The following is a 27,970-nucleotide window of genomic DNA, read 5'->3' on the forward strand; positions in this document are numbered from 1 at the left end:
ATTTGCGCTACTTTGTGTAGTTTTTTTTAATTGGGTGTTGTCTTGCATATATAGGCTGTTAAATATGTAAATTCCAGGGTTCAATGTACTTGGGCAGCCTGACTGTGGTCATCCGTTAAAGGTCACATTTTACTTTTATATTTATAAATGTATCTACATGGACTTTTTTATATGTACATATATCTAACACCAGCAATTTGGTATACCTTTCTTACATTTTCTTGCATGAGGTGTAGTCTCCGTCCTCAAAAATGTATTTTTTAAGTTTTACAACTTAGAACAATCTATCAGTAAATGTTGTCAAATTTTGTATGCTGCATTTCTTTCTTTTAGATATTAACTCCTGCAGATAGTTACTGTAAATCATATAAGTCATTGTGATTTTTTGTTGTATTTTCTCACTTTTACGTGGCTCACTCAGTCGAATTTATGTGTCTTTTTATGTGCTTTAAATGCTTCCATGTTGTCTTTTATTCTCAAATCTCAAATATGTTTCAAAGTATATTCGTATGAAAACCGAGAAATTAACTGCTCCTACGAATACAAATGCATGTATTAGGCTAAGAGTTTATAGTATCTATGTGTACATTTCTAACTTTGTAAATGAATTCTTTATCTGTATACATGACTCAACCAGGATTGCTATCGAGAGATGTTCGGTATTAGTGTATTTGTTAAATTGTTCCAGTAACAACAGGAACAACATTTGACCTCTATATTATGCTTGTAGGTACAGAGGAGTATCGTACCAGGAATGCCGGAAGTTGTACCATTGATAACACATGCCCACTCAAGTGTGACTGTTCTGGTACCACAGTTGATTGTTCCTCAAGACGTCTGACGTCAGTGCCGACTAATCTCCCATCATACATCACACAGCTGTAAGTTAATCAAATATACTCAATGTTTCGAACTAGTTTATCTCGAAATTCCAAGGCATATTCAAGTTCCGTCCGGAAAACGCGTGCACAAAATATGATTTTAAGTCGAATTTAAAACGCTTGATCACTTGGAATTCGAGATTCCGAGTTTAAACTGTATTGTATACTTTGGTCGCAATATAAGTCAAATGTACATTCTTGGAGAATCTGGTTGCCTTAACATACTATATATAGAATTTGTTGGAATGCAACTGAAAGGTATAATATAAATCATTGAACTATGATAGCATTAAATGGCAAATCCTCACAATTCTTCTGTAAGAAAGCAAATGATAATCTAATATTTCGTCTGCAAATATATATAGGTATATTTTGTATTTCAGAAACCTTAAAGACAACCAGATATCAAAGCTTTCGCAAGGTGCATTTAGCGAACTACCAAACTTGCAGATTCTGTAAGTATATTGTTTTAGAAATATCAGTGTATATTCAGTTTACTAAAGCATTTACTTTCCACAATTAATTCATTTGCATGTCTTTTAAATAATGACTATTACATAATTACGGTATGTAATCTGTATGAAAATAAGCCTTCATCGGCAGTTTCGATCAATTATCTTCAGCTCCCCACATAAATTCAAGGAGGATATGGACATTCCTATCTTCTACAGTGAAGAGTTCGTATTTTTTTAAAGATTTGTCAGTCAATACTGTTATTTTATTTCAGAGATCTGAGTGACAACCTCCTTGAAATTATTGAAGACAACACATTTGGATCATTAGAAAAGCTGGTAGAACTGTAAGTGTTGTGCATTTTACTCTAATTTATCCAGTAACGATTTTGCTTAATGCTGTGAAGAAATTGCAGTATTTTACCTCGCATGCATTTTCCTACACATGTATATAGTTTCCATATTGTGGCAGATACAAATTCCTGATTTAACTTGTATAACATTATGGTGGCACACCCCTAAAAAGTGCTCAGTCTAAGAATAGACTTAAGGTGTTCCCAGGCTAGGGATGTAACTTAATCATGATGGCACACTTAATGCACATAAGTCTGAAATTTAGATATGTAATGCTCTCACAATTATCTTTTTCTACATATTTTCTTGAATATTATTTTTAAAAAAGGTGTTCATGTTTTCATCTGTACACATTTTTCCGTATAAAATATAGATATCGCATGTATCCGAGTACGTTCACAGATACGGTGAACCCTTGCATAATACTGTCAACCTGGTAGCTGCGGTTAACATTCAGAATTTCTGCAAACACATTCAGATGCATCTGGTATTTATATATTGCGCTACAAAGTTAAATGCAACTGCCAACAATTAAAAATCTATGACATTTTTGTAAATCTATGGAATTCTATACTTCAACAAATGTGTTTCAAGTTTCTGTTTCTTTTTGTTTTCAGAAACCTTGCAAACAACCGATTGGACAAAGTTTCTGGAAGAATGATGGCTGGACTGATAGGAGTGCACCATATGTAAGATCTTTCGTACTACATTAATAGTACAGAATTATAAATGCACCTTCCTATTTAAAACTAAATTAAGACAGACTTTCTCCGAGTCTGATTACATTGTCTTAATGCTTTAGTGGATTCAGTATTGCATTTGTATTCATTACTTACACAGCAGCCTTGCCATATTTGAGTATCTGTGAGCAGGATATTCGGTTATAATGTATTTACTCTCGAATTAACTTTGCCATGCTCGCAAGATTATTTTGATTGGCATAATTTGGAAAAAATATATCACGAAAAACACAATTTGCATCATGACAAGAAGGAAAATGCACTTTGTTTGATTTTCCAGATCGCTGACTGGTAACCGATTGACATGCATTAGTAACGCTACATTCCGAGACACAGTCAATCTGAGGAAACTGTAAGTGAATATCTTGTTTTGAATAGATCGCCATCTTAGAATTTAAAATCACAACCTTTTTAATTTTTTATCTGTTTCAGCAGGATCGGGATTAGCAGAACTGGGATCTAAAACTGTAAATAATTAAGCAGGCATTTGTCTGATATTGAATTTTGACAATCGTTTAATCTAATAACAGGTGGTCCATCAGTGCTGCATCCTTTGTGAATATCTGCTTTATGGGATTCTAAAAAAATCGCATTTGAGCCGCGCCATGAGAAAACCAACATAGTGCGCTTGCGACCAGCATGGATCCAGACCAGCCTGCGCATCCATGCAGTCTGGTCAGGATCCATGCTGTTCGCTTTCAAAGCCTATTGTAATTAGAGAAACTGTTGGCAAACAGCATGGATCCTGACCAGACTGCGCGGATACGCAGGCTGGTCTGGATCCATGCTGGTCACAAACGCACTATGTTGGTTTTCTCATGGTGCGGTTCATTTATAAACAGACACGTGTACAAGGAATAATACATTAACACAATATCTGATGTTTAAAGTGTATTAAAATAAGATCTTTATCATAGAATCATAAACAATTTCGCATGATTTTAGCTATGAGATATCATATAAACGTCTGCAACAATAAAAATAATGGGTATTGATACAATATCTAATGTTTTTAACGTTTTAAAATAAATTTCAATCTTTATTTCTATTGGTATCGCATAATTTTTCGCTGGTAAAGATAATTTCCTAAAATAGATAATCAAATGTAGAAGATAGGTAAATTAGATGGAATATGTTCTGCAGAAATTGGAAAAAGATATGGAATGAGTTTATCAGATTACAAACAAGCACACCTGATTTCTATATATCTGTTTCAGAGATCTGTTTGGGAACCAGATAGGGTGCATTCAGGAGGGTGCTTTTGACAGAACAACAGAACTGTCTTCATTGTAAGTCATTGTATTATATTTGTCGTCAGTGTCGCCTGCTTTAAAAATATAATCGTTATGTCTACGACAATTTACGTCCCTTTTATGTCTCAGAGGTTGTGTTAAATTGTTAAGAGATTAATCTGTGAATTATTTTCAAACGTCTTTTGGTTGCTTCAGTCACGTATGCCCTTAAGGTTACCAATGTTTAGACTAGATCTAGAACGTTCCGTAAAATAACCGGTGGTACATTTGTAGAGAAACGAGAATAAAATATAAAGTACAGTTGTACAGATCCAGCAGAAATTGTGCTTACGTTAGAATCCTAACGTTTGTTGTAAAACCTGTGAACATTCAGACGGTTTATTTTCTTTCATATTGCATATATGAGCCGTGCCATGAGAAAATCAACATAGTGGGTTTGCGACCAGCATGGATCCAGACCAGCCTGCGCATCCGCGCAGTCTGGTCAGGATCCATGCTGTTCGCTAACAGTTTCTCTAATTGCAGTAGGCTTGAAAAGCGAACAGCATGGATCCTGACCAGACTGCGCGGATGCGCAGGCTGGTCTGGATCCATGCTGGTCGCAAACCCACTATGTTGGTTTTCTCATGGCATGGCTCATATTTAATCACTTTATGCATTCTGTTGTAGGAATCTGATGTCAAACCCATTCTCGTGTAACTGCCATCTCAAGTGGTTTTCCAAATGGTTAAAATCACATAACGTTTTGGTTGGAAGTCTTACGTGTTATTTCCCGCGCAAAATGCGCGACACGCCATTTTTGGACGTTGATCCCGAAGAAATGATATGTGAAGGTGAGATTGACTAATGATAAAATATTTTCAAACTTACCCTTCGGTACTGTTTTAATTAAGAATACAGTAAGTCTTTACAGAATATTGCAATGTTTAAGTCTATATCTATTGTACAGATCTGTAACTTGTCAAGTTAATGCTTTCTCTGTTGTATAGCCCATGTTATTTTTTTATTCCATTTTAATTATGATAAATGCTGGCATTGTAAGCATTTGCATTTTTTCTTACTAAAGTGCAGCGTATTAAGCACCTGTCTTACACCACAGTATTCCCAGCAGATTTACAGCTTCATGATTTGATATATTATCTTTCCCCTCGTCTACCTCTGTTCTACTAATTCAATTGTGTGTTTTATTGTTTTATTTGACGTTTAGAGAACAACGAGATTGGCTGTAATGTAGGAATCCCACCATGTTGTTCGGATCAACCGGCAGGAGGTATGTACACAACTTTACCTGTAAGGTCTTGACTAGCCTGGGAAGCCGTTGATAATATTCGTGCATTGTCAGGTCAGAAGAAATCATACCTTATATATATATATGAGCCGCGCCGTGAGAAAACCAACATAGTGGGTGTGCGAACAGCATGGATCCAGACCAGCCGCCTGCGCATCCGCGCAGTCTGGTCAGGCTCCATGATGTTCGCTTTTAAAGCCTATTGGAATTGGAGAAACTGTTAGCGAACAGCATGGATCCTGACCAGACTGCGCGGATGCGCAGGCTGGTCTGGATCCATGCTGGTCGCACACCCACTATGTTGGTTTTCTCATGGCACGGCTCATATATACATTAAAGATCCCACATAATTTTCGCTAATTAGTGTTAATTGGCATTCATCGAGTTTCTGATATTGTCAATCTGCAGGTTGAAAAAAAAAAGTAAGAAATTTTCAGACTTGATTCCCAGGATAGGTCTTGACTGGAAAAACGAAAAATAGTGTGACTTAGAGTACTTTTTATACAGGTGTTTCCTGGCAACATGGTCAGAAAACAAACAGGGAGAAACTGAAGAAATGTTCGTCTGCAAAATTGTCAGCGTACACACAATTGTGGTCGAAAATTGGAACTTTTTAACGTTTACAGACAACCTTGAGGTAGTCTAATTTCATTAGAATGAAACAAACACACTTCTAATCATGAAATAGATGAGAAAAATCAATCGGTCATCGAACAATTTTGTATGATATGTAAAAATATACCACCGAATAATTTTTTTTTCCCTCAATTTTGTCAGATTTAATCCAAAGAAATTGCGATCCACGTGTGCATTGTCCAGACAAGTGCACATGTACCGGAACTGTTGTTAGATGTAGCCGGAAGGACCTGAAAAATATTCCAAAAGGCATACCACTAGATACAACAGAACTGTAAGTTTTCCAGAGCTTCATGTTCCACATTAAATGCACAATTCAACATCAAATCACATATATAATTGTATGCAACGTATTAACGTACTTAAGTACTGAGAAAACTGAGAACTTTTCCTTACATTTATGGTACGAATACCGGAGAACTAAAAGTAATGTGGTAACCACACTGATTTTGACTCCTCGTCCATTTTGCTATCAATTTTAATATCTATGGAGTTCCTGTTATTATTATACAACTCCGTTTTCTTACTGAAAGAGGATGTTTTTGGTGGACACAATATTTATTTCTCAATATGCATTTAATCTTAGGCAAACATATGCTGTAGTCTTGGGATTTAGGGGTAAGCTACAAGCCTGAATTAAAACCTTTTGTCCTAAAAAAGTTCTTTTTTGTTGATACGTCTGTTTGGGACTACTCTGGGGGCTTTTCTTTTACCATACCGATCAAACAAAGGAACATAAACTTACACTTGATTTTCCATGTACAGATACCTTGACGACAATGGTATAGAAGAGGTCGAGAGTTCATCAGATGACATTGTCAGTGAAATAGGCAGACTCACGCAGCTGACCCGCCTGTAAGTCAAACCATAATACAATCGTATTTATCTATTCATCTTCTTAAATATTTAATCATTACCGTGATGAATGAAAGAGTTTCTAGTGAATCGGTACAAAAAGGTCATATGTCGCTGAAATAAAAGATCGAAAACGTGCATTGAAAAATCATCGGTAAATATAATTTATGCAAAAAAAAACAACATTTATAGTGTTGAAATATCAGTCGTTAATGTAGCAGTAAATGAAGCCCACATCGTAGAACATATTTGAGCCGTGCCATGAGAAAACCAACATAGTGGCTTTGCGACCAGCATGGATCCAGACCAGCCTGCGCATCCGCGCAGTCTGGTCAGGATCCATGCTATTCGCTTTTAAAGCCTATTGGTATTAGAGATACTGTTAGCGAACAGCATGGATCCTGACCAGACTGCGCGGATGCGCAGGCTGTTCTGGATCCATGCTGGTCGCAAACCCACTGTTGGTTTTCTCATGGCACGGCTCATTTTAAAGATTTCACTTCGATCGCTCTACAACATAGTTTATTTTTATGAATGAACTATTGGTAACTGTGTTAAATCTATCTACTTTAATAAGATAATTGATATGATCAGGAAATATCTAACATTAAATGAAGAAATCAGCATGTTTTGTGCCTTGTGGTTTATTTATTTAGTACTTTTTCAGGGTTGCTCATTAGTGGTATAAGTACCCCTGTCACAACGTGATGAATATTCCGACAGCTGCACTCATTGTGCTGTTTATGCGTTTTACATTCAGGGGGAAATTATTTCAAATTATTTTTTCAGGGACCTGAGTAACAATCAGATTATGAGCCTGCCTCCGAAGCTGTTTGCTAATTTGACACATCTGTCAACATTGTAAGTACCTGTCAGAATCTGCAGTATCTCTGGAAGTATATCTGTATGTGCAGTGCCTCGATGCTGCATTTGCAATCTTCAGAACGGGTAAAACTTCAATAACTTTAGCGCAAAGATCAAACCATTTTTCTAGACAGTCATGCAACATAAATTTACATATTGGGCAGATCAATATCCGTTAACAATTCAACAGTAAAATAATTTGAATATAGCTCGCAATCTGTGATGCAATTTTCTCTTTTCCGACAGCCTCTATGTATATTTCACGGTGTTCCTATCATACGGAATATCTGTCTGCTTCATGCGTATGTTGTACTATGCAGAAAACCTTTGGCTAACCGATGTTCCATTCATAAAGTCTGTACCATTCTGTTTTTGTAAACTACGGATTTGTCAGTTCTCATTCTTTGAAACAGCCTTAAAAAAGTTTGCATTTCGTCATGTCAAGGAATAACATCTTGCCCATTATTCTTTTACCAAAGAATGGCAGAAGGTAAAAAAAAAACTATTTATAAGCTTAAATAATGGTTCACGGTTATCCAATTAATTATGTCGAGGAAACCTGGAGTAAGGATTTGTCAGTTACAGATAACATAGGCTTGCAAAACGGTAGGTCTGTTGTCATGTTTATTACACACAATGATATCTAAGGAGCCCTTATAGACCACGATTCCCTGTTTTTGTTATAAGCCCGAGAGGTTTTGGCCGGAATTGTCATAAAGCCTTCCATATTATCGTGTTTATGAATACGAAGCAAAGGACAACTACAGATTTAAACGGCCGAATTGTCAGAGTAGGGCGTCGATGTACCTTTAATGAGTATTTATTCAGTAACATATGCTAGGGTAGAACAAATTGTAAAATTCAATAACTGTTTTTCAGAATCATGAGTTACAACAAATTGCAATGTGTTGCTGATACAACATTTAGTGGATTGAACGAACTCAGAATTTTGTAAGTATCTGCTGTATCTAAATGCACTGTCAGTTTCTGGCAAATTTTTTATGTCTTTAATTTAATTCTTATTTTTAAATTGGTTTTAACTGTCAGTTTCAGTCAAATCTATTTTTGAATTTATTGTCAATTTCAAGCAAATTCAATGCCACTTTTGCAGATTCAAAATTGAAAGCTGAAAATTCACTGGCAGTTTTATATGTTTATCGCAATTTTTTGTTAAAATATCTTTTTTATTATTTTTGCTAATACATGTCACTTCCAGTATATATAAGTGTAAATCATAATGGTGTATTTGGGAGTACTTAAGGATTTTTTTATCTACTACAGGTCCCTTCATGGAAACAACATGTCATCCATTCCTTATGGTACCTTCGATGATTTAACATCTCTCACACATCTGTAAGTGTATTTAAAGTCAAAATCAATGCATATGTATTTTAGAATAGTTAACAAGTTAATCTGACAGATGTAGTATAAAGCTTTCAGAAAACACTTAGAAAAAGGTTCATTTTCAAAAGGTGTAGTTTTTAACATTTTGGCAGAATGTGAGCATCGACTGTAAACAGCAAAAATATTTTCAAAATATTTTCAAAATATTTTTGCATGCTGTTACAGGGAATTAGTTGGAGGCTTGTGCATGTTGAAATAATACTCACGAAATTTACAATTTCTGTGTTTCGGGAGAATAATTAAAATTCCTTTCTACTGTGGCAGTTGGTTATACTTGTGTCTGTAACATTTCTTTGTTTTTGTATTAGGGCACTAGGTGGAAATCCATTGTATTGCGACTGTGGATTGAAGTGGCTGTCAGACTGGGTGAAGAAGAAGTATGTAGAATCGGGCATTGCTGCATGTGTCGGTCCAGACAGTATGGTGAACAAACTGATGTTGACTACACCTTCTAGCTATTTTGAATGCAATAGTAAGTATTTTTGTTTGAGACATACAGTACTGAAGAGTAATTTGATTACAATTTCTGACACTTGGTATACTAGTATATCAATAGCTACTTGAATATAAGACATATATGACCATAGGACTATCTGGGGTCTTCATGTACCACTGAAAGTCGCCAAATGATCTACATCGAGTTGGTATGACAAAACAAAATCAGATAAGACAAAAATCCCAAATCTTTACCTAAATATTTACTTGAAGATCGGTTTGCAAGCTATATAGCATTATTTAGTTATTTAGGCAGACCAGATAGAAATGCCGTGGTGTTACTGTAACTTATGGCTGTTGGGTCCAGAAGTATTAGCTCAGTGCAATGTATATAAACCATGACAGCAGCTTACGTTTGTATTACAGGCGAATCCTATCCTAAAGTGTAGGCTAAATGAAACGTGTGTAAACCATGTCGGTAACCGATACCTTTATATTACTGGCGAATGGAATCCTGAAGAGTATGTTAAATGTAACGTATATAAACCAAGTCTCAGCAACTTACATTTGTATTACAGGCGAATCCTATCCTAAAGTGTAGGCTAAATGTAACGTATATAAACCAAGTCTCAGCAACTAACATTTTTATTGTAGGCGAACCGGACCCCGAAGTACAGGCTAAATGTAACGTATGTTACCGGAATCCATGCCAGAATCGCGGAGTCTGTACAGCCCTTGGATTCAGAAACTTCAAATGTGACTGCACACCTGGTTTCCATGGCAAGAGATGTGAAGAGGAAATAAATGCGTGTTTCGGCAACCCCTGCCATAACAACGGCATCTGTAAAATCAAAGACCGCAAGAATCTCTTTGGTAGTTTTATGTAAGTCAGACTTTTATTATACATAAAGATTAGAATAAAGAATCTGTCTTTATGTAGTATGTTTTTCTTTAAATTCTTTGAGTTCCCGTCTGTAAGTTGAGAAATAAAGACACAAATAAGAATATCGCAAGTTCGATCCCTGGACAGCAAGGTTAGTTGTCTCCGTGACGGTCCTTTGCCCGCTTCGTACAATTCATTTCGTAAAGGCGTCACGGAATTGCGGAGAACAAAATAGTTACTGATAAGGTACAGGGCATCTTAATTGACCATCGGTTAAAAAACCCCGTAATATACTGTTTACTTCTGTCAAACACATAACAGCAGAAATTCTGTAAGATTTCATGAGAACAGTAGAATTTAATGCGTTAATAATGCATATTTTATTATTTTTAAACCGTTTTATTATTCTTGCCACATAGGATATGGTAAGTGGAACAGTTACAGGCTTTGACCATGCTTTTTTATCTAATTTTTACGTTTGATATATAAAACCAGTTATAATATAAAACTGTTTTTATATTTATATTTTATTTTTACCGAAAATTCTCTCTTTTATGGACGCTTTTTTTGCAGATAATTACAAATCTTACAATTCTTGCTGTTTTATTTATAAACGCTTTTTAAAAAAAACTGAATACAAACAGGAATTATATAGCAATTTACTTGGTTACAAGCGCTTGTTTTTGCAAAGTATTTTTAAATTAGCATTAAAATGTCCTGTTTTTGTTATTTCATTTTGAGACTGTAGAGGCCAGTTAGAACTTGATTTATAGTTTATCTACGTTATCAGCTTGTTGTACAGCTACTCATTCTTCTAGCATGACTGTATTCAACTTGTTTGGCCAAATGTCATTTTTAATTTCTCTTTGTATCAACGCGAATGTTTCGTAATTAAATGAATATTGCTATTTAATAGAATTGTGTATATTTCTGAGAAAAATCTGCGACAAATTTCAGTTTACGGAAGCCTAAGCTGAACATATTCATGACTATAAAACCTTTGAAACGTGAGGACATTTACAGGCGTCTTGGTTACAAGAAATATGTATTTGTAAAAACTGTAAATATTTAGATAATTAATAAATTCGTTTTTGGTTCATAAAATTGTTACTTTTACATCATTAGGTGTGTATGTTTGCCTGGATTTGAGGGGGAACGCTGCGAAGTAAACATTGACGATTGTAAATCACATACTTGTCAAAACGGAGGCACATGTGTTGATGGTGTACAAACTTACACGTGTCAGTGCACGCCGGGATACACGGGTATGTTTATTCAACCAGTTTTTAATCAAGTTACCCGCAATTCATCTGAAAAGAAAAAAAAACAACAAAATATTGTTTGAGTTTATTTATTTTGATATTTGTTTACCAATATTAACTTAGACAATTAAAATGAATAGAAAAAACAAGAATCTCTGTTTATTATTAATGCAGTTCATTTTTTTTTCAGGTGAAAAGTGTGCCGACAAAATAGAATTCTGCACTGAACAATATAACTTCTGTGAGAGAGGAAAGTGTATTGATCTATCTACTGACTACAGGTATAGTTCTTTGTACTTGTTAAAAGAGATTTTGGGAGGTGATCTTTACTTAGGAAGCTGCCACGGGTAGAGAAACATTTCATCTAAAATGCTCACAAGGGGGCCTCCGTGGCCGAGTGGTCGCTGACTTCAAATCACTTGCCCCTCATCGATGTGGGTTCGAGCCTCACTCGGGGCGTTGAATTCTTCATGTGAGGAAGCCATCCAGCTGGCTTACGGAAGGTCGGTGGTTCTACCCAGGTGCCCGCTCGTGATGAAATAATGCACGGAGGGGCACCTGGGGTCTTCATCCACCATTAAAGCTGGAAAGTCGCCATATGACCTAAAATGTGTCGGTGCGACGTTAAACCCAACCAAAAAAATATAAAAAAAAAATAATGCTCACAAGGGGAGAAAACGCTAACAGCGAAATTGACTTAATCGTAGTATTTGCACACTTCCTTCCCCTGATAAGTGAGGAAAAATTCTCAGTATGAGATTAGCTGGATCAGTAGTAGAACATCCGTTGGTTGCGGAAAAAAGATGCACAGAAAGTCATAATGTGTTTTAGACTGTATGCACACTGTCGTTGATCTTGCTTTTTGTAATATTCAGTATTAGTACCACTGATTTTCATTGAAATACAGTTTTTTTATTGCTTTTTGCTTCCTGGATTGGACTTGCAATGAGATTTGATAATGCCAGTATATTAATGTAGGTGCGAGTGTCCAGCCGGCTACGCGGACAAGAACTGTAGTACAAACATTGATGAGTGTGCGGACAATATCTGCCAGCATGGATCAACATGCGTAGACGAGGTGAACTCGTACAGGTAAAACTGGACTTGATTTTACAATTAAGTAGATTCTGACATCATATACAATACTTTTTGTCATTTTACATGTAAAGCATTGGTGTTCATATATTTTCTTGTTCTTTTGGATTCAAATGAGGTGTTGCAAATTGCATTACCTTTCGTAAACAGACTCAATTCCTGTGTTTAAAAATATAAAATAGTGTCATCAAAAACGTCTGGCTCTATTATATCGATCTTAAGCCAGAAACTCTACAAAAAGTATTGTTTCTTTTTTTTTAACTTTTACATTTTAGCTTGAATTCAGAAGTCTCGAGTCTCAAGTGAGGATTTCTAAAATTATTGTATACATTCAGATGATGCTGAATGTTTGCATCTGAGGTTATACTGAAATCACAGTATTTTAATTTGCTGTTCTGTAATTTCAGTTGTCTCTGCAAACGTGGCTACACTGGCAAGTTCTGTGAAATATCACCAGTGGACATTGATCTGCCCATTCCAGAAGCAGGATTATGTGAGAACCATGAATGTCAAAACAACGGCGTGTGTTACCAGGAAAGCAAATCGTCTGACTATACGTGCAAGTGTGTAGCCGGTTTTATTGGCAAGAAGTGTGAGAAGCTGGCTAGCCTCGCTTTTATGGCTGTTGACTCCTACATTCAGTTACCGAAATTCAATTTCCAGGCGTTTTCAAATATCACTATAGTTATGAAGACGAACTCGAGCTCGGGACTATTGATGTACACTGGTGTGGAGGAGCATTTGGCGATAGAGCTGTATAAAGGACGGGTTGCCGTCAGTTTTTACGTCGGAAAAGAGCACATCCCGTCACAATTTAGCTACATGTTCAGTTTTACTAAAGTTGATGATGAGAAATTTCACACCATTGAACTCCTAGTGAGTCAAAGAAACTTCACAATGCGGGTCGATAATGGTTACCCCAGGACAGTAATAAATGAAGGCGCCCATCAATACCTAGATGTGAGTGATGACATGTTTCTTGGCGGCGTGCCAAGACATATCAGCACCAGAGCTGAAAGAAAATTCCACATACGCGATGGGTCAAGTTTCAAAGGTTTGTTTGCTGTCATTATTATAAACATCTACAAATACATTTTTACAAGTCATTCATACGATAATTTTATGTTTCAAACACTTAATTAGTATTTATAATATTAAACTAACAACACTCCGTTTTGAATTGTTGACTCGATTGCTTTTCGCGTTGCTGTATCGAGAAAGCGGCATGTTGAAAATCATTGAGCGTGTTGGAGGGAAATTGATAACTGCACGATGGGACAAGTACGCATTTGAAATTCTTGGTACTTTGTCGTTGAATACATGGGAAAAAACTGTTAAAACAAGGTAGTGAAATACATATTTTTGCTCACTGAAGCGGGGCCTTCGTGTCCGAGTTGTTAAGTTCGTTTACGCCGAATCACTTGCCCCTCATCGCTGTGGGTTCGAAACCTCGCTTTGGGCAAGAATTCTTTCATGTAAGTAAGCCATCCTGCTGGCTAACGGAAGGTCGATGATTAAACCCGTAGCTCGTTCATGTCTGTAATATTGTCCTAAGGAGGGAAATCTAGGGGCAACCACCGTAAAAGGACTAATGTGAACTGACACACAACAAACACAAATTATTAGTGAAGAGTCAACAGTGCCATGTAAGTAATAGCAATTTTTAACATAGCATGCAATGTTTATTTCAGGCTGTTTTTCACAAGTGCTTATAAACGGAAAACCTCTTGATTTTATGGTTACAAAACGCAATCACAAAATGACACCAGGATGCAGTAATCCAGATCCGTGTAAAAATCATAAATGTTTAAATCGAGGAAAGTGCAGAGCTAACCCGGGTGGTGAAGATTACTCGTGCCGTTGCCGTGCAGGGTACGGAGGTCGTCACTGCGAATTAGGTGAATATCCGTCAGATAGTAGCTATAGTAAGTTTTGTTCTTTTGTTGTTTTGTTTTATTTCACTGGGACTGATAATGACGTTATCACGTGAAAAACGTTCATATTAATATAAATTACCAATAAATAGACGATGTGTGATTTCGCATTATATTGTCATCGTCATCGATAAGGGAGACAATTCAATATATTCACGAATGTTCAATATTAATTATTTATATACAAAGACAGATGATAATAATAATAGTGTTATGCATATCGAAGTCACATTGACTCTTCGGCATTTTCTTGAGATGTAAGTAATTATAACTAGCAGGCTAAAATATGCCCCACATAAAATGTTGCGCCATTTTTGGATGTAATTTGCTTTAAAACAGGATTCTTTTCACGTGATTTTCGTGTTTATTATTATTATTCCTAGTGAGAGCCAGCCATTTTATTTATGGCTAGATTGTATATATGCACTCGCACAGCTTTTACTTTACAATAAGACAGAGTTTATTTACAGCATACAATGAAGAGTTATTTATTTACATGGGGTAAAGAACATTTGAGTAAAAACATGTGTTTACAAGTTTAAAAGCATACGAATTCCTTTTGCTTATATTTTTATGCCCCCACTTTGGGGTGGGGGTGTGGGGGGAGCATATAGATTTGCCCTTGTCCGTCCATTCGAGAATGTTGTGTCGCGCCTAGCTCCAAAAATATTTGACTAGAGTCACAAAACTTTACAGGAATGTTGGTCAGCATGTGTAGTTGTGCAACTGGGGTTTCGCGTCCGGATTCATTCAGTCTTTTAGGAGTTATGGCCCCTGACTTTGTAAAAATTGATCATTTTAGTGTTGTGTCGCGCCTAGCTCCAAAAGTATTTGACGTAGTCACAAAACTTTACAGGAATGTTGCTCAGCATGTACAGTTGTGCACCTGGGGTTTCGCGTCCGGATTCATTCAGTCTTGTAGGAGTTATGGCCCCTGACTTAGTTAAAAATTGGTCATTTTAATGTTGTGTCGCGCGTAGCTCCAAAAGTATTTGACCTAGAGTCACCAAAGTTTACAGGAATGTTGGTCAGCATGTGCAGTTGTGCACCTGGGGTTTCGCGTCGGGATTCATTCAGTATTGTAGGAGTTATGGCCCTTGACCTAGGAAAAAAATGTGTGTCCTTTGTCATGTAGTGGGGGCATCTGTGTCCCATAGATACATTTCTAGTTGGTTTTTTTTGTTCTTTACATGTATTTACTTAAACAACAACGACAGTTACATGCATTTCGACCTTCCATTCTCTTTAAGTGACAGAAAATGGTTACAAACTGTATTTTTCAATTTCTGTAGATAATTCTTTGCACTGACAATTTGGTTTATTGTGCATGAGCTTTTTTTGACAAAGCCTTTGTTGTAATGCGCAAGGATTGTGTTGCTTTTTGCTTTTCGTGTGTTTTCAGTTTTTCTTATAAACTTATTCTTCTTTTTCGTTTTGAATTACAGTCATGTTGTTCAACCAGTCAATCGTACTGTAGTGTAACAAATGACAGCGTTTTAGCTAGGTTTTTGAAGTTATTTTGTAAAAAATATCTAGCAGGAAAGTGTTAAAGGGAATATTATAATTTTTGTTCTGTTTATGAATCATCCGTTACAGCTTTTTCGAAGAGTCGATATGCATTTGGTAGGTCCTGCCGCTCTTACTGGACTTTGTATTAGATACATGGAACAGTTAATGCTTTCTTTTTCAGTCTCAACGTGCAAGGGTACAGTTTTTAAGGATATATATGTGGATCCAAAGACGAATTGTCGCACAAGACGAAAGTTGAAATATCGCAGGTGTGAGGGGACTTGCCATTCTGATTGCTGTAGTCCTAGCAGAATAAAAAACAGAAAAGTACGACTTTATTGCACAGACAATACTAGTTACATTTATGAGCTTCCTATAATCCGGAAGTGCGGTTGTAAACGGTGTTGAATGAAAATAACACAAATGTGATAATTGGTTAAAGTTATGCACTTTAGTGTCAGTGTGTCATTGTGTTTGGAAGACTAAAGGTTTCTCCATTAGTTTCGAACTCTTAAAGAAGACGCTAACTTAGTGCTTCGGTTATTTCGGAAATGTGCAAATGGCAATAATCACTTAATCATTTTATAGAAACATGAATAAAGAATGTGTAAAGCAAGATACCAATTATTCAAGTGAATGCAAGAATATGTAACGCAAAAGACTAATAATTGTTCATAAAGAAACACGTGAAATGCAAGGATATGTAAACCAGGAGACTAATTATTCATAAAGAAACATGTAAATATAAGAATATATAAAGAAATAGACTAATTATTCATAAAGAAACACGTGAATGCAAGAATATGTAAAGCAAGAGTACTAATTATTCATAGAGACACACTCGAATGCAAGAATATGTAATACAAAAGACTAATCATTCATGAAGAAACGTGTGAATGCAAGAATATGTTAAGTGACAAACTGTAGAAAAGTATTCTAAATTATTTTGGAAAAGAATTATTGACAGAGAAGTCTGAAACTACAAAACGTCTTAGATTCATGAAATGAACGTTGTAGAGAAATAAAAGGTTAAACAAGCATATCCTTGTTTATATGTATACGTATACAGAGTTGAAGTTTATATAGTGACTCTATCGTTCATAACAACGAGAATTTTATGGGGGATTAGCTGTGTCAAATAATGTGGAAAGAGTTATCTTCGAAGAACAAAGGAAGATAACGAACTAACTGACTCACAATATGTGAAATAACTCTTTACGGATACGGAACGTGTGAGAAAAATAACTATTTTCGGATACGGAAGAGAAAGACATACACGTGTGAGAAAAATAACTATTTTCGGATACGGAAGAGAGAAGCATACACGTTTGAGCTAAAGGGTGTATATGACTGACTCGAAGTTTTATGGGACTTTGAATCTTTTTATTTCAAGCACTGTAAATTATATATTTCAACGTATTTATGTTTAATCTTGTACATAGAAACTATATTGATATTTTCGAAGATGAAAAGATACTGTTTATTTTTGTTGTACAAACTTTTGTTTACTAAATGAGATCTGAATAGAAATTGACTTTTACTTTACATATTTATGACTTTTAAAAGTAAAAACTTATTTTTTTCTTCCATGTAATGTCAAAAACGTTTTATTAATCTTTTAGCAACGTTAACGCTAAGCAATGTATTTGAAATTTCAAAGTTAAATACGATAGAATTATATATACTTTTTGAATTCATTACTAGTACGGATTGTATAAATATTACGAATATTAACAGTGAGTTTTTAGCTACAGCAGCGAATTTTGAGTAAGTAATTGTTAATTTTTATACAGATGTATTGAGAAACATGATACCTCGATCATATTTCGCTCGTTTTACGCATGAAAACTGCCATAATGAAATATTTGAGAAAGCATACATGTTTGTCACTTAAAAACCATTATTATTGTAGTTCATTTTGAGAATTTACTTTGTCGTTGGACTGTTCCACTTTCGCTATTTTCCGCCTAAGAAAAATAACTACCCCAGTAACAATGTTTCACACGTAATGTCCTATAAAACTATATTATTTATACAAAGTACCCTAGTACAATAAATGATTGGAACCTAATTTTGTCTATATAATATATTTTTTGCGTATGTTGCATCAATGTCTGGATTATTAAAACCTTACAATATCAATAATAAACGACTTAATCAGGTGACGTATCACATTTAAGAATAGATGCTACCCTGACCAATCGAACACTCGATTTTACTCCTATACAAACGAAATAGTTTGAATAGCTACTGAATTCGGAATGGAAATGATCAGAAACTTGCAGCATGAATAATAACCTTATTTCAGCATGTTTTAAAGGTAAATTAGGTCAACGTTACCTTGGAAAACCCATGGGAAACCCGTGTCATATCATCGAAGATTTTGATTTTAAGTAAATAGCAAGTCCATGTGTTCATCGTTTCTGGCTTTGAGAAATATAGTGTGCATATTTTTATTCTTGTACAAATTTAAACGCGAAGCTCAGAACTATATGTTAAGATTATTGACTTCTTAGAGATATTGCTTTTAAGATTTTTTTGTAAAATCAAGTCCAAAATGTGTAAGTATTTTGTGTAATTTAATATTCGTTGTTTTGTGGATAGCTTTTTGAGATCGTCAGTTTGTAAAGTAATCATTAAGTAACGCTAAGCCTGCGTGATATTTGTTTAGACCGGCTTTGAGATATTTTAAATATTTTGAATTGAACACGATGCTTCGTATTGTTTTTTTTTAATCTTCGTTGTTATTGTGGCAATGGATTTCTGACTTTTAGGAATTCCATCTAACCCTCTCTTGTTCCTTAACCTTTAGCCTGCTGACGGCAAGTGATTCTGCCTTTGCGACCAGTGCAGACCAATATCAGCCTGCACATCCGTGCAGTCTGATCATGGTCTGCACTGTTCGCCTTTTTGGTATGCACCCCTTTAACAGTTAATGGTACTGTCCAAATTGAAAGATGGACAAGTTCATTATAGAAATTTAGCAGGGTAAGGGTTGAATGATTGTTTTAAATGGATCATATTCTTTACTTTGTTGGTCATCATCTTAGAAAACAAACGCATTTTTCAGTCACGTTTATTTTCAAAACCTGCTTTCGTTTGGCTGTGATGTGTTTATTAACATATTTATTAGGCTTATAGATATACACCGGACCGTCCCTGTTACTTTTACTGGCATCAGAGCTGATTTTCTAACCCTAAGCCTTGTATCGCGAGAATTTTGCGTGTGCTTGTCTCCCTTTTAATCAAATAAGATCATTTATTGTTTTAAATAATTTGAAGGTATGCCATTTAATTTATGTTTCTTTTATTGACATCCTTGCAATGTGCTTTTATGGTTCCGTAACAATGTATTTTAGTCTTGTTTTCCACAGGCCAGTATTTGGAAAATCACCCAGATTCATGGCACCATTTGTGACCAAATTCAGTTTTTAGTGTTTTAAAACCTGGTAGTTTATTTTCATTTCGTCATACATGTATTTGTGTAAATGTTTTCATATTAAAATGTTATACAAGATGCTAATTTAATGAAAGTCCTAAACTCACACCACAGCACCATACAAGTGATTTTACAATAAATATTTTATTTATTTCATAAACGTATCATTTATTACAAACAAGTGAATAGGTGACAAAGTGTTTTTTTTTTTTTATTAAAACTGTCCTTTTACCCAAATATATTTTCAATAATAAATATTTGTTTATATAAGCGAGCATATTTATATGAAGTTTTCTGGTACTGAGAGATGTATACTTCATTTCTTGATCATTAAGACGTGAATGTTTCATATATTAAATGTTTACTGTTTATTTTATTGTTTGTTGTTTTCATTTCTTCAAGGATACTTCTACCAGACACCATATATGTGTGAGTGCAGTTAAGGTATGACGGGAGTAATGCGCCGGTATTCCTCCGTGGTCCACTTGAATGTAGTCCCTGACACTATATAGTTCAATTAGTTTTTCGGGGGTAAAAAGGGCATTTTCATGCTAGGTATTGCTTTTATTTTCAATTTGATCAGTAATCATATAATTATAGAGTATTTTAGAAGAGGTCAGATATATGGAAATTGGTAATATATAGTTTAAGGATGTTGCTTAGTGACAGCTGAGGATGCTGGGAAAGATTGTGGAAGAATACATTGTTTACAATAGTGATGTCATTCATAGTTAGTCGGTGCTCTTGCATTATGGTCTACATTTTTTTTCTATGTTTTCAACAAGTGAAAGAATGGAAAAGTAAAATAAAACACTGTAGACTTTGACAATTTAATATGACTCAAAGAAGAAATGTTTTTAATACCGTCATACCTTAATGAAACGGGTCCGTAAACTTTGAAAACGATCGGCAATCTTCGTGCGATTACGTATTCTAGTTTGGCATTTCGGCATTCTTCGGACGATAATCATCACGTTAGCTGATTACAAGCACTTGGCTTTTCCGTTCATTCCGGAGAATGCCGAAATTGCATTACGGAGAATACGTAATCGAACGGGAATTCCCGATTGACGTCACGTCAGTGATTGAGACTAACTTCGGTATCAGAGGTTTTTTTTACAAAGTTATGGCCTAAGATCTTATCTGACCTTTGACACTTAAGGGTCAAAGGTCATATTAGATCTTCGGCCATAACTTTGACATGAATTGGCCAGTCTTTTTTTTTTTATTTGGCAAATACCTTTTTAGTGGACTTACAATTTTTATAGAATTACTTCCCTTTGTTGTTACTATGAATAGCTTATTTTGTAACTTTTTTTTATTATTGGCCGTATGTTGCAAGAAACATTTGCTCACTGCAAAATCACATCAAGACCTGGAATTACTGCTAGCACTAAAATTGAATTTTACTTCACCAAATTAACTTCTCTCTCATTTTTTTCTACCAGTATGCCAAATATTTATCCACGGTGTCATTTATTTAAATACAAAACAAGCTTTAATTCATATCTCGGTGGCCGCCCAATTGTAACATCAGTTATCAGTAATCTATTCGCCATTACGCGATAGACTAGATGGCTTCCGTGCAGGATTTTTTTAGTGTTGTTAGGCCTGATGTTTGAACTTCACCTGCACTGACGGAAAGATTATATAACGAATAAACCGCAGATGTTAACCTTCGTATTTTACGACGTTTTTTTTACGTTCCACTTATCAGCCTCAACTCATGACGCGACGTAATAGTCATTTCAGGACACTACGTCTGATGTAGTTCACTTGGAAATCATACTTAAAGTTTACTCCCATGCCTAACAGAAACACAAGCAGGAGGTTTTCCAAGAGTTTTTGGTATTTAGCCTATACACAGAATAGATTGACAAATATATACGGAAAATAGGGTATGGTAGAGATAAAATTTCGACTACTCATGATCTTTAGGATATGGGACTCGAGTCTGCTATTATTTTGCTTGACTGTATTTTAAACTTTCCGATTGTTTTAAATTGTCTATCTTAGGAAAAACGAACTCAAAAAAACATCAGTTGAGATGAATTCCTATCTGGATAATATTAAAATCTGCAAAAGGGTAGAAATACTATGATGTTCAAAACGAGCTGATCAGTTTAACGATTAAAGGTGCAACTCAATAATAAAATTTAGCCGTTTGATAAGAAAGTAGCCCCCTCATATGGTTATATAACCACAGTGTAAGAATGGTTTTAGAAACATATGTTTCTGTGTCCATATATAATAGGATATCACGGTGGTTGGGCGACGGATGACAGACGCTACTGGGATGACAACTACATGAAGCGAACTCGAGCCACTGTGCTACTCTTGCATGATTGTAAGAGGCGACTATCGACGCCTACGCCACGGTGAGTGGAATAGCTCTTCGAATAGTCGAGCTAAAAACGCATTGCAATCGGTGCCACCCCATCTACCTACACTAATAGCAGCTCACCCTTAGTAAAAGTTCAGGTGAGTTAACTGTGGCATTATAAACTGTAAGTCAGAGATATGGAATCTGGTTCAGAATGGTCATTTCATGATGTAGAAGACGACATATGAATAGTTTGGAAACAACCAGTCCTATTGTTCCTGAGAAACCTGCGTACATGTAAATTCCCCAATTTGTTGGTGAAAAGGGAACATAATATGCCCAAATGTAATACAGAGTTATAGGTTTTGAGAAATCTGCCTATATGCAGAACTTTAAACTGAAAGTCTAAGTTAAAAAGGGGCAAAATTTTGAAGGAATTAAAGCTGAGTTACTAGTATGTAACTTGTCTTGTGAGGTCATCTGATGATGCCAAAGACGTGTGTAGTTTGAAAGCATTTGGCCACGTAGTATTTGAGAAACTTCATTACATGCAAAACTTTCATGACAAGGACACCGACGAAAGGGTGATTACAAAAGCTCTACTATTTGAATTTTAGTTTAAAAATATAAATTCTACTAATAAAATACCTGCTAATGTCCCACAGACAAGAACTCATGATTACAGCGTCAGGTGGGAGATCGTTTGATAGGTCACTCAGTATGGACTCTAGGTAACTGTTGTAATATCGAGTTATGAAGTAAAACCTAATCAAGTGGTAATCTGCCCGGTACTGTCACACCTCACCATACCTCACACCGTTCGCCATCTCACCTTCGATCAGTTTATCACCAGAAAAAAGTGACTTCACCCTGAAAATACAGATATATTAGATACTAAGCCTAAATATCTGACATATGCTCAACAGTGTGGAGAAATATAAAGCATGAGCTTTGCAGTATAACGTTTACAGTTACAACTATTTAAAGAGGGACATTACATTGACCGGACCGCTCAACATCAGATACCGCTGCCTTCTAAACGTAATTTTTGCATAGAGAAATTATTTGGTTAAGAGGGTTCCGCTGTATTACAAGCACATAAGATTGTATTCATTACTCAATTCATATAGACATGTAGAATTGGAAAGCCTTGTACCATTTTGTAAAACCGTTTTTACTGAAGTGTTTTAAAATCAACTTCAGTAGTTTACACAAATCCCGATTCTTTAAAACAAAACAGAATTATTAAAGGGAAAGGCACTGTTGTTCTTATGTTAATTCTATCTCCTATGATTTCTTAAATCATTTAAAGAAATGAAAGAATTTCCAAAATGGCTTAAACATGAGAAAGTTATGAGCATTTAAATATTTGATCAAAGTGGCGGCCATTTTGTTTCCACAGCAATACAAAACAAAATGGCGGATTTATTAAATATTAGGTACATATTTGAACTGTATTCACTTATTTCTGTAAAATAATTTCTGCACTTTTTCAAGCTATAATGAAAGAAATTACCATTTTTTTATATCTTAAACTCAAGAAAAATATGAAATTAATCTATTTTAAAGGTTATTTTCTAAATAAAGAATTCAGCAGTGTGTAAATGACGTCATAAACACACTAAAATGGCTGCCTTCATGATCAGCCATTTTCTTAAATTTCAAACTGTCATATCTTTTTTTAATAGTGGTCCGATTTTAAAAATTCTTTCAGCGTTATGAAAGACATGAGGATGGCTTTCATATCAAATTAACTTACTGTTAGGCATTCCTTGTTCTTTCTTTCTTTATTTATTTGTTTGGGTTGTACGGCGCCAATTTTGGTTTCACATCCTTGTTCTTTAAGTTTTTTTAACCAGAATTTTAAGGTATGAAATAATGAAGTTTAGAGTAAATAATAGTAATTATGTTTTTCAAACCTGAAAAAAATGCTAAAATGTGCTTATCTTAAATGGTCTAGTTTTGACTACCAAAATTGAACTGAATGCCTACCTGTATAACTCAGACTACCTGGTCAAACAGAATGGTGAAAAGAATGTTTGTTTCCATTGGAAAAGTAGACGGGTGTAGTTAATACCTTTGGAAGCATAGAACACAAAACAATAGCAGACTTGGATTGCTTGAATCTGTTCAGGAGAGGTAATGAAATGTGCAGCAGTACCCATGCCCTCCTATTATAATAACTGAATGGCCTCCATATGTTTCCAAAGACCAGAAAATATAACAAAACTGTGTCCAAGAACAAGGAGACATTTTTCCGCCAACATGAGAAAATTTAGACATGAATAGTTTTCATTCTGTCAAGTAAAATGCTGATAAGTTGCTGACACACTAACACAGAAATCTGATTATATGCAGGAATATTTTTTTTGAGAAAATAAAATATATTTTGATACACCAAAAATTAAGAACAATCTGTTTGAAAAACATATATCGCCCCCCCCCCCCCCCCCCACACACACACACTGCTGATAGACTTAGATATTAAATGATTAAATGACCTTGACCTTTGATCCAGGTTCAGGAGTTATAGGGGTCATCTACTAAAGGAGACCAACCATCCCATACAATTTGAAGTATGTAGGTCAAACAGACCTTAAGGTATTGAATTAAAATGGATTTCACCCTAAGTGACCTTGAACTTTGACCCCGTGACCCTGAAATTATTAAGGGTCATCTTTTCAAGGAGACTGGACAAATCGGTTTTGCTGATATTGATCTATAAAGGATTTGATTAGTGACCTTGACCTTTGACCCAGTGACAAGAAATTGATAATATACATCTACTAAAGGAAACCAATCAACCTATGAAATTTGAAGTGTGTTGGCCTAACAGATCTTAAGATATTGCTTTAAAGACACATCTGACAGTTTCCTATATGCATATAGGCAAATTTATCCTACGGACAGAATTTCTTTAAACTTTGTGTACTGACTGGGCACCGGTACCTATAATTTTTAATACATATTTCCGTTTTAAACTTGATTTTCAGTCAGTACACAATGTTTAACGAAATTTTTTGCCTGTATACATATAGGAAACTGTCAGATGTGTCTTTAAATGGATTTGAACATAACTGACCTTGACCTTTGACCTCATGACCCGGACATTATTAGGAGATTAAACATCTAATAAAATATGAAGGCTTAATGTCAAATAATTCTCAAGATAATAATCAGAAATGGTTTTAACCAAATAGGACCTTGTGACCTTGACCTTTGACCAAGTGACCCCAAAAATCAATAGGGGCCATCTACTGGTTATGGTCAACCTCCCTATCAAATTTCGTGATCCAAGCGTTCTCAAGTTATTGTCCGGAAACTGTTTAACTGTTCCGGGTCAATGTGATCTGGATCTTTGACCTACTGATCTCAAAATCATCAGGGGTCATATGCTGGTCATGACCAACCTTCCTATCAATTTTCATGACCCTAGGGCCAAGCGTTCTCAAGTTATTGTCCAGATAGCGTTTAACTGTTCCGGGTCAATGTGACCTTGACCTTTGACTTATTAATCTCAAAATCAATAGGATCATCTGCTGGTCATGACCAACCTCCCTATCAAGTTTCGTGATCCTAAGCCCAAGAGTTCTCAAGTTATCGCCAGGAAACCGTTTAAATGTTCCGGGTCACTGTGACCTTGACCTTTGACCTACTAATCTCAAGATCAAAAGGGGTCATCTGCTGGTCATGCTCAACCTCCCTATCAAGTTTCTACGGACCGACCGACTAACCGACATCTGCAAAACAATATACCCCTCCTTCTTTGAAGGGGGGCATAACAAGTCAATGTTAAAAATAATATGCATAATACTTCATCTATTAATCAAAAGGCTAGAGTTTTATGTCAGAAACTTAAAAAGTAATTGTAAGAAGACTATTTCATAGCAATAACTGTCCCAAAACACTAGTTGTTTGAGATTGTATAGCTACCACAATTTTGCCAAAGCAACAAAATAAATGGAAGTGTGTACTTTCAATATTGCCATCTATGTAGAAATATCGTATACTTTTTGAAGTTGCCACAGGACCCATTTCTGTCAAATTTTGGACTATTTATTTCTATAGCAACCACATCTTTTGACACATCAAGGGACATAATTCATGGAAATTGTCAGCAAGAATAATGCAGTTTGTGTCATTTTGCTAATAATATGGAATAAGTACATGTATGTTAAATTTGAATCAAATCGTTTTAGTAATAAATGAGACAGAGCAAAATTGCGTCAAAACTTGAACCTGAAATTCTAAGGAAAATAGGGACAAAATTCATGAAATATTTGCACCAGATTTATGGGCCTTGTGACATACAATATGGATGATGATGTGGAAGAAATGTTTTAATTATGAATCAAATTCGTTAAGTAATAACAAAGATACAGTGAAAGTGCACCAAAATTAACCTGAAATTTTGGGTAAACAGAGGGGATAAGTCATGAAATATTGGTGTGAGAGTTATGGCCATTGTGCCATATGATGTGTGTGATGATGAGGAATAACTATGTTAAGTCTGAAGCAAATTCATCAAGTAATTACAGAGATAACGAGAAACTGCATCAAGCCTTTAACATGAAAATTTTATATACTGGTGCTAGATATTATGGCCAATATGTCATAATTATGATGTGATGATGTAGAACAATTATTTTAAGTTTGAATAAATCAAATCCATTAGGTAATACTAGTGAAAATGCATCAAAACTAACCTCAAATTCTTAGTAAAAAGGGAGCATAATTCAGGAGACATTTTTGTCAGACATTTCAGAATTAAAGACTTTGTGTCATATGATATGGGTGATGATATGGAACAACTATCTTAAATTTGAATCAAATCCATATCGTAAGAACAGAAATATAGTAAAAGTGCACCAAATTGTAACTTGGCCATTTTTGGCGTACCATTTGCCAACTTGATTATTGAAGAATTAACAAAAAAAGTTCAGTTTTGTATAGAGACTAAAAACGAGGGTAGGTTCACGGTTTTCTTTTAATACTTGCTACGTTGATACAGTGTAGAAGATCAAGAGGCCATAATGTGTGTGTGTGTGTGTGTGTGTGTGTGTGTGTGCGTGTGTGTGTTCGGGTTTAACGTCTTTTTCAACAATTTTTCAGTTATATAAACGACGGTGTCTACTAGTAGCAGTGAGCACAATGCCCAACTTTATAGTGCTGCCTCACTGGAATATCACGTGGCATGATACCCCACCCAGTCACATTATACTGACACCGGGCTGACCAGTCCTAGCACTACCCTCTTAATGCTGAGCGCCAAACAAAGGAAGCTACTAGTACCATTTTTTACGTCTTTGGTATGACGCGGCCGGGAATCGAACCCACGACCTCCCGCACTCGAAGCGGACGCTCTACCACTAGGCTACCGAGGCGGTTTGAGGCCAAAATGTACATCGTAGAACCAAATGTTAACGGTGAAGATGAATCGTGACAGTCATTAATGTTATACAATTTTAGCAAGTCTTACTCAAAATTCCAGATTTCTAAAGTAAAGCAAATGCATGTTTTACCAAGTCAAATACATAATAGTTTACTGCAAACACAGAAATTAAAATTTGCAACTGTTTTGCGCCCTTTGTGCAAATGACTGAAAAACGCCGTCTATGGCGGGAATTATTCCAATTCAGGTAACTCTAATGGATAAAACAGAACTACTGGACAAAGGGAAAGAACTCTGTCGCAATATGGTCAGTCACCACTAAATCAAACAAGAAAAAGTAAGGTTAGAGATACCAAATTTGCAAAATAAGCAGCCTGTTACAAAAACTTTAGCCTAAAATTCTAAGTAAAAACAAAACAACACTTGTTTGCCATTGTTTTGGACTGTTTGTGGCCATAGCAGCATTTTCCCACAGCAACAAAATGAAAGGATGTGTATTTTCTCTCCATATTGCCATCTATTAATGTGCAAAGTTTCATGAAAATAAATCTTAATATACTTTTAAAGTTAGCCCGCCCGCATAGCTCAGTAGGGAGAGCGTTGGTCTACGGATCGCGGGGTCGTGAGTTCCATTCCCGGGCGGGGCTTATGTTCTCCGTGACGATTTGATAAAAGACATTGTGTCTGCAATCATTCGTCCCCCACATCTGATTCATGTGGGGAAGTTGGCAGTTACTTGCGGAGAACAGGTTTGTACCGGTACAGAACCTAGGAACACTGGTTAGGTTAACTGTCCGCCGTTACATGACTGAAATACTGTTAAAAAACGGCTTTAAACCCAAAACAAACAAACAAACAAACAAACTTTAAAAGTTATCACATGATTCCACTTTGTGTCACTGATGGACTGACAGACAGGGGTTTCGCCTGTAATGGACAAATAAAACATCAACTACATGTGCCTTATTGTA

At 35.6% G+C, this 27,970-nt stretch overlaps 1 protein-coding gene across 3 annotated transcripts in view; it reads left to right on the forward strand.

The window, feature by feature from the left end:
- Nucleotides 1-19,655, forward strand: part of LOC123546209 (protein slit-like) — a 94,267-nt gene extending 74,612 nt beyond the window's left edge. For 2 of the 3 annotated variants that reach the window (XM_053551457.1, XM_053551458.1), the window contains exons 16-36: nucleotides 731-881; nucleotides 1,265-1,336; nucleotides 1,609-1,680; nucleotides 2,305-2,376; nucleotides 2,708-2,779; nucleotides 3,645-3,716; nucleotides 4,350-4,513; nucleotides 4,888-4,950; nucleotides 5,746-5,878; nucleotides 6,370-6,459; nucleotides 7,249-7,320; nucleotides 8,203-8,274; nucleotides 8,605-8,676; nucleotides 9,036-9,199; nucleotides 9,817-10,045; nucleotides 11,171-11,310; nucleotides 11,498-11,588; nucleotides 12,286-12,399; nucleotides 12,810-13,456; nucleotides 14,094-14,327; nucleotides 16,027-19,655. In XM_053551457.1, coding sequence (XP_053407432.1) covers nucleotides 731-881; nucleotides 1,265-1,336; nucleotides 1,609-1,680; nucleotides 2,305-2,376; nucleotides 2,708-2,779; nucleotides 3,645-3,716; nucleotides 4,350-4,513; nucleotides 4,888-4,950; nucleotides 5,746-5,878; nucleotides 6,370-6,459; nucleotides 7,249-7,320; nucleotides 8,203-8,274; nucleotides 8,605-8,676; nucleotides 9,036-9,199; nucleotides 9,817-10,045; nucleotides 11,171-11,310; nucleotides 11,498-11,588; nucleotides 12,286-12,399; nucleotides 12,810-13,456; nucleotides 14,094-14,327; nucleotides 16,027-16,253 — 3,023 coding nt within the window. In that variant the 3' untranslated portion in view covers nucleotides 16,254-19,655. The remainder of the gene's footprint in view (nucleotides 1-730; nucleotides 882-1,264; nucleotides 1,337-1,608; nucleotides 1,681-2,304; nucleotides 2,377-2,707; nucleotides 2,780-3,644; nucleotides 3,717-4,349; nucleotides 4,514-4,887; nucleotides 4,951-5,745; nucleotides 5,879-6,369; nucleotides 6,460-7,248; nucleotides 7,321-8,202; nucleotides 8,275-8,604; nucleotides 8,677-9,035; nucleotides 9,200-9,816; nucleotides 10,046-11,170; nucleotides 11,311-11,497; nucleotides 11,589-12,285; nucleotides 12,400-12,809; nucleotides 13,457-14,093; nucleotides 14,328-16,026) is intronic. The other variant, XM_053551459.1, reaches the window with a different exon arrangement.
- The last annotated feature ends 8,315 nt before the right edge of the window (nucleotides 19,656-27,970 follow it).

This window comes from Mercenaria mercenaria, chromosome 9, assembly GCF_021730395.1.
Source record: "Mercenaria mercenaria strain notata chromosome 9, MADL_Memer_1, whole genome shotgun sequence".
Classification (NCBI taxonomy): domain Eukaryota; kingdom Metazoa; phylum Mollusca; class Bivalvia; order Venerida; family Veneridae; genus Mercenaria; species Mercenaria mercenaria.